Consider the following 12,701-nt stretch of genomic DNA (forward strand, 5'->3'; position numbering starts at 1 on the left):
TAGAACGATATTAACTTGTATATACATTTTTACACCTATAATGAAAGCTATTGCTGAATATATATTCAAAAACTGAAGTGACCACAATACCGTCCTGTCTTTTTGAAGTTGGGTAGAGTTAAGTGTGATGAGCGACCGAAAATCATCCCAAGTGCCCTTCCGGTTGTGTTGCCTCTGTAGTACGACCCGTGTCCCCTCAGACCCACTCACCGAAACCTGAAGAGCAATGTGGAACAAAAATCAGTTTGCAATTTGGCAAAGGCTATTCCCCTTTTATAGCACTTCCCTCGCTCCTTCACCATCAATACATCTGTACAATAAGTAGTCTAACGACGAGATATTCCAATTCTGCTATCAAACTCCTAACGAAGATATTTTCAATTAGGAACTGAATATTCGTTTCCTGCGTTTTAAAGAACCTCTAAAATTATTAAAAATAAATATAATTAAACATAATCAGACGTTTGTTTCCAATACATGAAGTTCATGAAATACAGAAAATGAATGTTCAATCCTTATAGGTACAATTTTAAATTAATATATATAATTTTTGCTAAGGGCCGCACTCGATGCCTCTCTTTCGTTACATATATTCGTGTCTTTTATTTATCATGTTGAGTTTGTTGGACCTGGTTATAATTGGCGCACATTATGTATATTTTTAATGTTTTCAGTTACATTTGGAGAATATAACTTATTAAGCTGTTTAGTCTGATAATAAAACATTGATCTGTTCAAACCCTGTGTTTTGCACATTTATCTTCTTTAAACGCTCCGGGTTCATACAATTTCACTTTCTTTATTATACTTATTATAAATATTTATTTTCACTTTAAGACTCTTAATAGAAAGGCAGATCTAGGCAACTACTAAGCAGTCATAGAATAGATGACAGCTCCGACAAACTTTCTGTTTCATTATCAACCATTTAGTTAAATAAATTAACATAATACAATAAAAGAAAGATTTATTTGGTTTCTTATTGTTTCATGACATAAAATTCAACTATTTATACAGCTTGCCCTCAAGCCTGAGTGCAGATGGGTTTTCGACAACGGTAATTTCTCTGATAGATCCAGCCCTCTGCTGCACCAATGTAACATGATTTCGATAAAAGCCTTCTTTTCACTGAACTAGAGTTTCAACCTGACACTACCGCGCGATTATATTATCGAACAAATAGTGACTTAAATTCACTCCCTAGTTACAAATTATTTTTTTTTTAAAAAGAAGCAACGGTCACAAAACAACATAACATTGATCATGGAAAAATGTCAAATATTTTAGCGTCTGAAAGTCTTCCTAAGCCTGTGGCATTTCTGTTGTATGAATGGAAATGTTTATTTGACCTGAATAATGTCGAAATCGTTCGTAACATTTGCAAAGCTCTAAAACACCTACTCATTGATGAAAACACGAACGTAAAGGCGACATACTGTGGTCTGATCATTTGTCAGCAGTTTTATAAAGGCGACATACTGTGGTCTGATCATTTGTCAGCAGTTTTATATCGCGTAAAGGCGACATACTGTGGTCTGATCATTTGTCAGCAGTTTTATATCGCTGGTTTCCAGATATTAACTCAAAGAAGTGTTCATTCCAAGACAACAAAAAACAGTTGTCAAAACGGTCCATCTGTGTGAGTGCAGCTTTAAGGTCAGAGATCACCAAATACTATTTTTATATAAATTCTAGTATAGATTGACAAATTTAAATCCGAAATAGTTCTAGTGTTTCACGACCCCTAACACATGGGAATAAAGTTCCACATGTGTACAAAACGTTAAGCGAGGTCAGAAAAAAGTGGTTGAACCATTATGTTTTATAAATAAGTGACCAACTCGGTGTAAGAGGTCAAACAATTCGGTGAAAACATATGTGTTAAATCACAAAACTTTTAGCTTCAGAACCTACTAAGATGGAAAGTTAGCCAATGGTCTGAGATGGTATTACGATCTCTTGATTCACTTGCATGTGTTAAAAAAACAAAAATGCATGTTAACTGAGAAGTCAATGCCGAATTGGTGATATTTGCTCTTAATGGAACGATTTACCTGCATAATCAACTCAGCTTTGTTTAAAAACAACGTAACAAATTTAGCGATTTTTAAAGTTTAGTATTGAAAATATCAATTACTTCTTAGCATTGCTGATCTAAAAAACAGCGATGTTAAGATAAGTACGCTAATAAGACAAGAATTGAATGAATAATGGTATAACAGCACGGTAGAGTCTGGTTGACACGTTAGCTCGGTAAATAGTAAGGCCTTGGAATATGTCACGTTCCGGCAGTATATGTCGGAACAATCGCTAATGTAGTTAATGCTTTTGTTGTAAACCCGGCATTAAAAAAGCTTACTGTATCTTATTCGGTTGGCACGATGACTTGACCAAACCAATTACTCTCCTATTATCATTGCCATCCGAGTGTTATCTGTATTTCCTTGCAAATTAAAAGCTATATTAAACGATTACGTATGCAAATTCCTCAAGGTTAGTGTTATCTCCGAACATTTCATGGCGTTTTATGGTGAAAGATTTTCGCGGAATCAGTCAGCACAGACAAATGTCATATTTCAGTATTTCATAAGACGAATCAATAGACTAGCCACGCAAACTTGAGGTCTAATTAACCAAACAAGCGTTCAGCTATATGATAGATAACTAGCTGGCTCAATGTCGTAAGGTATTTGTTTGGATTAATTTGCCATAAACATTGTCGTAAAACGCCTGTTCGCCTGATGAGCTACAACCCATCAGGGATTGTTCATCCTAGTTTACTATCTTTTGATAATGTAAAAAGCAAGATTTCCTATTCTATTCTACGGATAGCCTTAATATAAGTTGTTGATAGACATTTTAATTTGACCTTGTCGTGCTATGACTTAGCAATAAGCGGAGCTTCATGTGACGCTAAATTGGTCATATCGTAGGAGAAACAATATTTGAAGAAAGGCACGGACAACAAGGTATGTTCATGCAGTTATGTAAGCAACGTTGACAACCTCATTAATGATCATCATCGTTACGTTACAATGCTTATGGCACGCTCTTGACGGGAGTTTGTAGTCACGCCCACAGGGGCAGGTTGCCTTGTTTTGACACACCACGCCCCCGTCCGTTTTATTTATTTATTTTTTTTATCAATTTTTAGTAAGAATATGATGTGGTAACTGTAACTTGTGACAATTGACAAATTTTTATTTTTTTTTAATTTTTATTTTATTATCTTTGTAAAGGGTGACGACTTGACCCTGAATTTCCATATATTTGCCGATATGACCCTGTTTAAGAAGCCATAACTTTATCAAATCTTAACCAAACTCTACCTTTTTGGACTTTCCTTGTAGAGTTAGTGTCAATCTTTAAGAAAATGTACAGTTTTAACGAAAACAAATGCAATTTCAAACCCGTATTTCCTAAAACATGTTACTCGACGAACCAACTTCCCGCTAATTTCACCGAAATTTCCAGACTAAAATGCATTATCCAGCTATTGCATTATCAATTCAACACGTGTGCTAAAGAGATACAATATATCTATCACAAAACGGAACTACGTTGACCTTGTACTCCAGTGCGCCATCCTCGGCTAGTCTAACGGTCACGTGACCTGATACCGCCCCTTTCCCGGACTTGCTGGACAGCAGCGATACGCCACCTACAAGGCATATAAAACACGTTACCCGGCCTGAAACATCTTACCTCGACATTCTAAACAACATGTAAATATTAGTATTTCGGGTGACTGAAGCGGTTCACTGAATATATTATAGCAGTTTAAAATGAAATAGCGTTACCGTAATTGGTCGTTTTATTTGGTTCCTTCTTATATCTCTCCCGTTCTATTTTCAGTACAATGCCTCTCATTTAATTGATTTACACTTGTTGCCATAAAAACAACAACAAAAATAAGTTATAACATCTATCTCTACAGAAAGTTCGGTGCCAAATGTTTCATCGGAATCTAAATGTAGGCGTGTATTTCATAATTAATTATAGATGAACTCATTGTAACAGTTGAGATCCTACTTGTTCGTATAAGTCTTGGCCTGAGTTGCCCCGTCATGGTCTGACCGTCCCGTGACGTCACACGCACATGAATCTTTCCACGTGCGATCTGCTTGGACATGGCTCCATCCACGTTCACTTGACCCACCAACCGCCGGGTCTAAAATGTTAACCGTACATATGTTTCAAAGCTTACGTAATCTAATCTAAAAACGAGTTACGCCTTCACGAAAACAATATTGGAGGCAAACAGTGTTGTTCTTGTCCGTTCGACTGTCGGTCCCAAAGAATCCTCATACACTTTTCAAATGTATTGCTCTAACATGGCCTCTAAACGCCAGCTCCACCACTTTACGGTGGTGCAAAGAAAAAGAGCTGTTGACACTTCCGTGGTGGAGCTGTGCCCTATATTTACATAAACAAACGTGAGTATGATTTTTATTTTATTTGATAATTTCATTTAGCGGACATATTTCGAAAATCGGAGAATGTGGTACCGTGTAAGAACACTTCTACTGTAGGCTGTTTATTATTTAGTTTCAATATTGTGCAAACTGTGGTGTCAGGAGCTTTTCTCCCGAATCGAACTGGTGCATATTTTGTGATCTGATTGCATAGCAAGTACATTTCGATGCTTACACACCCCGTAAGAACATTCTCACGCATGCAAACATAACTGTTATGTATAGTACTTATGCCAGAACACAACAAAACTGATAAGCACTTCTTAAAAAGGAAAAATGCACATATTTATAAAAGTGGTGGCGCTGTTGCCCTAGTGGTGGCGCTATCGAGTATGTTTTGCGCTTGAAGTAATATAAAATGTAAACGCTTTTGGAATGAATACAAAAGTTGCTATGTTTATTATTCATTGAACACTACTCTACGCGAACTACCTTAACCTTACTGAAAACTATTTCGATAATAAATGGCTAGGTGCTGTTAATTTTACCATATAACTATAAATATCTATCATGTGGGTCCGGTTATGAGAGAGGTATTCTTGCATACCGGACGTGTGTTCCCGGTCATTTGACCAGTGCTGGAAAAACGCATCTTACACCACCATGTAAGATGAGTTATGCGCCACAACGCGCTACTTCTTATTTCTTTTATTGTATGGTTTATGAAAAGTACATTATTTCATGTCAATAAAGCGCAATCAATTATAAGTATGCAATTAATTGAAATATATAATGAATAATCGTAATAACGCGATTTAAATAGTTACTATTTGACATCAATAGTGATTTAAAATTACTGCGCTTTATGACGTCAGTAAACAACGTTTCACGCGCTTTTTGGTAAAATGTACAAAAGTGCGTTTTTTATCTCAATTCTCCCACAAATTGATAATTTTAGATATGCAAGAAAAAATATCAATCACGTTTTTCCGGTAGGGAAAGAAAAATCGGTCCTTCGGTCACGCTACGTGGCCGGTAACTCGGTAAACCTCTTTACCGGCTTACGCGCGTGCACTCGGGTCGGATTTTCTATCCGTACCGGACACACATGATAGATACTTATATCTATATGGTAAAATTAACAGCACCTAGCCGCTTGTTTTCGAAACAGTTTTCAGTACGGTTAAGGTAGTTCGCGAAGAGTTTTGTTTCCGCAAGTAGTATGCATAACCAGCATAATGTTCAATGAATGATAAACATAGCAACTGTTGTATTCGTTCCAAAAGCGTTAACTTTTTATATTACTTCGAGTGCAAAACATACTCGATAGCGGCACCACTAGGGCAACAGCGCCACCACTTTTATAAATATGTGCACTTTTCCTTTAAGAAGTGCTTATCAGTTTTGTTGTGTTCCGGCATAAGTACTATACATAACAGTTATGTTTGCATGCGTGAGAATGTTCTTACGGGGTGTGTAAGCACCGAAATGTACAATTGCTATGCAATCAGATCACAAAATATGCACAAGTCCGATTCGGGAGGAAAGCTCCTGACACCACAGTTTGCACAATATTGAAACGAAATAGTAACCAGCCTACAGTAGAAGTGTTCTTACACGGTACCACATTCTCCGATTGCGAAATATGTTAGTAAAATGAAATTATCAAATAAAATATAAATCATACTCACGTTTGTTCATGTAAACATAGGGCACAGCTCCACCACGGAAGTGTCGACAGCTCTTTTTCTTTGCACCACCGTAAAGTGGTGGAGCTGGCGTTTACAGGCCGTGTCTAAGCGTTCGCATAAATAGACTAGCGTGAAGGAATTATTTTGTGCTGTGTCCATTTTGGCTTGAATTATGACCCTTTGTCTTTGACATGTTTTTCTTATGTTAACTATAGTGAAACATTGAGCTGCTAATACACATTTTAAAGGATTTGGTTAATTAATTACAGGTGATCAGACATCATGTGCTGATGAATTTACAAGACTGAATTTGCGCTGTGTGGATTCCGACCAGAGATATGGTCACTCGTTAGTTATTTTCTATATATAGAGTAAAGTTAAAACATAGTGTGCGTCATACACATATCTCACCAATTTGAGGAATTAGTTTAAATTTAATAATGATCAGGTATAATGTGATGAATGCTTTGTCTTGCGTCCATCATACCAGAATTTGGTTTCTTTATCTCTCAATTATGATTTGAACGTTTGCATGCCGAACTCCCTGTTTATCTATTGGAGGTTTATTTTTAAACTTTCACAGAAGGCCAAGCAGATAGTATTTATGTTCAGAACGAAGTACGTTGTGTTGAGTTCAGTTAGATGAGAATTATGACCCTTTGAATGTTTTATTTTTGAAGGATATAGCGAAAACATATTGTGTGTTGAAAACTTTATACACAATTCGTAGGATCACGGATGATCAGGCGTTATATGCAGATGATCGTACAGGAATAGTCTAGTTCTTCATACATTTTAACCAGAATTATGCCCCTTGATATTTATATATTAATAAAACTGTAGTTCGTAAAAACATCAAGTGTGTCAAAAGCTCATTCTGACGCTGACTAAAGCACAACTAACCTTCAAAAGCGGCATGAATGTGACATGATTGTGAGGGCATGAAATAATTCTAGTTACAATGTAACCAATATTTTTGTTTGGATACAAGTTCCACAGTATTTTAACGGTTATTTTTACTATGGTATCCATCCACGTGACCACTATCCGTCAATACTGTATCGGGGCAGACATTACGTGAGCAACTTTTAAATGACATTTATTTTGAAATCAGATTGTGTTATTTTCTGCTATTTCGTTTATCTCCCATCGACTGTCTCCTGCACGTGCTTACATTCGAAGTAAATATTTCTTACCGTAGGAGATATGTTCAGTACGTGCTGATACTTTATTTCAGTTGACTTCTCGAATGAAACGACAAAGTCTGTGTAATCTGAAAATAAAACAATTGAAAATAATCTTGTAATTTACCAAACCCATCGATGGACAAGACAACAATACATAGCTGCACTCTCACAGATTGAACGTTTTAACAACATTTTTTTGTCGTTTTGACAACATTCTTTTTGTCTTGGGCTGAGCCAAATTTTGCGTAAATGTCTGAATCAAGTAATACAAGACTGCTGACAGAGGATCAGTTCGCAGTTTTCATACTTACGTTCGAAATTTGCTTGTTTTCCAAACAATTGAGATGTGTTCTATTGTGAGTTTTATATGACAAAATTGAAGGCATTGATACCAAAATCAGCTGATTCGGAGTAAAAAAATTGAAAAAATGTCAAAAAAGTCCATCTATGAGAGCGCAGCTTTAATAACATAATTTGAAAAGCAGCTCACACTCTATAAGAGAGTAAACCATATATTAAGAAGATGTATTCAAATAACCAAGAACAAATTGTAGTTTTTCATTTCAGTATGTCGATGCTACTATTGTTATACTTTTTTAAAAGCGAAAAACCAGTGGCCCATCACTGTTTGACAAGATAACTCATTCGGGATATATGCATTGGATTCCAGAATGTTTATACATTACCCAGTTTGTGCCAAGACAGCCCCGCCATGCTCACGACGTACGAGGCAACGTGTGTGTGCGTGTCATAGAACAGTGTCACGTGTCCCGCTATGCCCCGCCTTCCTTCACCAGCCAACACCGCCTCAAACGTACCTGCATACAGACGACTTTAAAAATCAAAGTGCTAAAAGTTCTGAAAGTGTGTATAAACAAGAGGACTCGGTGCCGATGTCATCAACAAACCTAGGAACGATTTCGTACTAAAAAGAGATTTTTATCAAAAGCATGAAATTGATCCTATTATCCTTGATGCAAAAGCGCTGAAGACTTTAAAGCTCTAAAAATATAGATATGAAATTTCGCACCTGAAGCCCGTTTCAGATGTAAGATAAGATATTAGTCGACTGTAGTCGCAAATGCGCTACGTCCCACAGTTTCATGATTTGTATTAATAATAATTTAATTTGATTGAACTTAAGGAAGTATCAAAGACCAATATAAAATTTAGGAGATAAAACAAATCGAAGAATGTGTTGCGATTTATGACGTGTTTACAGATTTAAGATAACGCTAAAACTAAATCGTTTGGGCCATCTAATCGATGCATGTATCGTTCGATCACTTTTTCAAATTAATATTTTGGAACATTTTTAATATGTTCTTCGAAACTAAGATTGTAATTGGTCAGTTTGAAACGCCCCCATATATTGTTTTTTCTTCTTGCTTCTTTATGAAAACAACCACGAAAGTTTCAACAGTTCACTTCATACCGATATTGGCTAACTCGTTTTCGGAAAGCGCTCCAAATAGTCCTCCCTTTTTGTGTTTTGATGTTGTAAGTATTACAGCCAGTCCACCTTCCGTCACGAGATCAATGATGTCATTGGTGACGTAATTTATGCTGCCATATATCTAAAAAAAGAAGAGTACATAAATAGAATATTGTTGGTCTGTGGGCTGTACTTCCTGTACTTCGAGTGGCCTGCTTAAAGTCAAATCAACCACTTAACGTAGAATTGCTTTAATTCCATGCCAAAACCTACCTGGTGAGTAGTCACATGATTGCGAAAAATAGATTTGCGAATGCGCAATTTGCTACTGTGTGATAATGAACCAGAAAGTTCGAACATTCTGTCCGGGTGTCAATATTTGACGTTTTTAAGTTGCTAAACGGTAAGTGAACTGGAACGAAATTATGTAAATCATATCTTACAAATAAATTGCAATACTCAGATGAAAAATAATGTTTTGACTTAAACAAATCACTACATATAGAATTTATAGACATGGGGTGGTATTCAATTTGCGACTCAAGTCAATCTTATGGTCATACATCATTGACGTCATTCACTCTATTGGCCAGTTATTTTTAACAAGTAATCCGATTAGCTAAGTCGTTCTTAAGTCCAGTTAAGACAGGTAGTGAATTCCAGCCCAGGGCCGTGTACATTAAATACCTTAGATTTAACTTAAAGATAAAACTGAAATACGACTGTTTTGAATGCACTATATGATTAATACTCAGATTTTGCTTCCTAAATAAAAGCTGCACTCTTACAGATTGAGCGTTTTGACAACTCTTGTTTTGCCTTGGAAAGAGCAAATTTTTGTGTAAATATGATAAAACATCATTTTTTTAACTTAAATATTATAATCTGCGATGTAATATTTTGTCAGCAGAGTGATATAACTGCTTTCCATGGATTTTAGCAAAAATTGGCTCGTTCCAAGACAAAAAATAAAAAAAAAAGTCAAAACGTCCAATCTATGAGAGTGCAGCTTCAAGATCTATCTAAATTGCTTAGTGAATACGGCCCCATTATGATTAAAAATACCCACATATTTTTGGAAAAGAAAGAATAAACTAATTTAGTTACTATAAAGTTGCAGTATGAAGCATTTTATTAATGCATTACAGGTGAAAACATTATATTCTGCCAACGAGATTTTATTTTGAAAGCGTGCCAAAACTACCAGAGAGAAACTCACTACGCCGGTGCGTTTGGTCTGTTTTGGAAGCCTCTGCTCCAGGACCGTATTTCCTGCCTGGTCCTTGAACAACAGCGAACGTGGCTTGTGTAATCTGAAGACAACAAGCGTTGTTATAAATACTTTGATTACCTACATCCCACCTAAGCCAGTGTAATCGCCTATCAGCTTCCAATAAGTCCCAAGTTCAGTCGTTAAATTCTAAAGTTTTACAACTTAACATACATAACTTTATTATAAGGTTCCACGCCTGCTAAATACAGGCTACAATCTAAGTCATATTAAACATATTCAGTTAATTCTTAATGACTACTGACTTAATCGTTAAGATTTACCTGACATGTTCTAACACCATGTATTACAAATTGTATCTACCAGCAGTTTAATTCTGAACCTTTAAACTATCTCATGCCCTATTGCTTATTTCATATATAAAAGTGCATGTTAGTTTCACCACTGACATAACAGATATTGAATTATAGGAATATGTGATTGTAACTAATACTTTTGAAACCGGATGGCATAATCAAGGCCAGCGTCGCTTGATGCGCGTAAAACGTGCAAGACGGCCGCCGCCCGCGTGCGCACGCCCTTTTCTCCCCGGCCGGCCAACCCGCGCCCAGCCAACACCGCTGTCACAACTGCAAATAATTCATATATTGAAGTGAGGCGCAATGAAACATTATTGTTAACAATAATTCAGTAAAAGAATGAATATTGTATAAAGTTTTATGCTGGGAGCACCATGCAGTTTAATCCCATATTTCCAAATGAGGGAAATAACCTCTTGTGTGACAAATATCCCGATTATTCAGCACCAGTCGTTATTTCATAAATGACACTTAGGTTGGGCGACCTGTAAATTCAAATCTTTCTTTAATAAATCACATGCTCAATCAAATAAGTAAAATTTCGTAACTTATATAACCGAATATAGACTTTAGTGAGTAGTTTCATGGAATCGTTAAGGCGGTTATAATGATGTCGTCTGCTGTAATGATGATTGGCGCTTAATGCTCGTAAATGCAATAACGTAGTAATCATGGCCACTTGTCATGGACGAATCTCATTTGGAAGTTAATTGACGTCCAAACTTTAAGGTGTGGTTTGAAGAGGAATATTTATTCAAATGGTCCTTTTACTCCAGTGATTGAGCCCACAGTTATATTGATAAGAATGGTGAACATAATTATGCCGTCTCGTTATTTATAGACATATTTGGTGTAATATTGTTCAGGTTTTTGAAAGAAAAATTGTTTCTCTGTTAGTATCAAAATCTGAAGACCTCAAAGGAGCTAGACACCAGATGGTCCCGAAATTGGAATAATCATTATTTCCACAAAACAAGCATAGAATTGTCAATACGAGCTAGCATGGGGTCGATTATGCATCAATTTACATCATAAGAATAATATTTTGTTTGGTATACAACTGGCTGCAGAACACAAACATAGAGTTAATTGTTTAGAGCTCAAGTTAAGAACATATTTTACTACTCTTTAAAGCTGCACTCTCACAGTTTTACCATTTTTACAACTTTTTTATTTTTTTGTCTGGGAATTAGCATCTTTTGCGTAAATATCCGCAAACCGATGATAAAAGACTGTTGACAAAAGATCAGATCGTAGATTATTATATTTCCATTCCAAAATTAATGTTTTATGGCTTAAACCGTTACTAACGGTTTAATAAAAATGTATAAAACATCATTTTTTTTAAATTGAATATAAAAATCTGCAATCTTTTGTCAGCAGTCTTAAATGACTGGTTGACATGCATTTTCGAACAAATTGGGTCGTTCCACGACAAAAAAAAACAACGAAGTTGTCAAAACGTTCAATCTGTGAGAGTGCAGCTTTAAGTTTGATGGACACACTTGTGATTTTTTGTACATCTTACACATTGTTAAAACTGTTTCTGCTATGTGTGTTTTATTACAGGGTACCGCCGCATCAACAATTTCACGCTTAAAAATACAAGGATGCCATTACAACGTTGATAACTTTAATAAAGCCCAAAATATCACGAACACACTAAAGTCAAATCTCATTCTCAATTCAATTTACCAGATAAAATCATAGTATGATTCCAAATCTTGTATGATTTCATACTTTTTGAAAGCCTATTTTCTCATAGAATGTGTTAATAAAAAGATAATGTCAATGTTTCGATATTTCGAGGAATCTAGACCAAAGGTTTTAATCAATGTATTTAATAATATAATGCGGTTTTTAAAGATGTAAAAAAATCTATTATTTCATTAAGTTTTGATGCTATATGGTAAAATTAGTTGAGTCTGATATTGAGATTTGACTTGAGTTATTTCGCTTTCATGATACTGGGCTCAAAATCACAACAATACTCAAGTCGAATCTCAATCTTAGTCTCAACTCATTGTTTCAGATAAAAGCAGAGTATGATTCAAAATATTGCATGTCTTTACTATTTAAAATTGCCAACAACATATATCCTCATAGAATGTCCTGCTGAAAACGTTTTGTCAAAATTTCAAAGAAAACTAATTCTAGAACCAGAAATGTACTTAAGTAATTGTTAAAACACATTGAGTGGTTCTCAATAATTACATTTTATGCTGTAAAATATTATTTCTTTGGAATCTCCACCAACGATTGTATCAATGAATATTAAAGAGAATGGTCTTTTAAAAGGTGTAATAACATATCCGATTTGTAATAACTTCCATGTTATGTGGTGAAATGAGTTGAGTCTATTGAGATTAAACTTGAGTATTTT

General features: G+C 35.5%; 1 protein-coding gene across 1 annotated transcript in view; it reads right to left on the minus strand.

Annotated features, from left to right (window-relative positions):
- Positions 1 to 12,701, minus strand: part of LOC128245391 (chordin-like) — a 47,536-nt gene that overhangs the window by 22,035 nt on the left and 12,800 nt on the right. Inside the window, exons 5-12 of the mRNA XM_052963530.1 lie at positions 10,453 to 10,588; positions 9,948 to 10,041; positions 8,729 to 8,870; positions 7,980 to 8,111; positions 7,303 to 7,379; positions 4,033 to 4,171; positions 3,567 to 3,661; positions 91 to 216 (exon numbers count right to left, since the gene is read on the minus strand). Coding sequence (XP_052819490.1) covers positions 91 to 216; positions 3,567 to 3,661; positions 4,033 to 4,171; positions 7,303 to 7,379; positions 7,980 to 8,111; positions 8,729 to 8,870; positions 9,948 to 10,041; positions 10,453 to 10,588 — 941 coding nt within the window. The remainder of the gene's footprint in view (positions 1 to 90; positions 217 to 3,566; positions 3,662 to 4,032; positions 4,172 to 7,302; positions 7,380 to 7,979; positions 8,112 to 8,728; positions 8,871 to 9,947; positions 10,042 to 10,452; positions 10,589 to 12,701) is intronic.

The sequence above is a fragment of the Mya arenaria genome, chromosome 9, assembly GCF_026914265.1.
Source record: "Mya arenaria isolate MELC-2E11 chromosome 9, ASM2691426v1".
NCBI classification, from domain to species: domain Eukaryota; kingdom Metazoa; phylum Mollusca; class Bivalvia; order Myida; family Myidae; genus Mya; species Mya arenaria.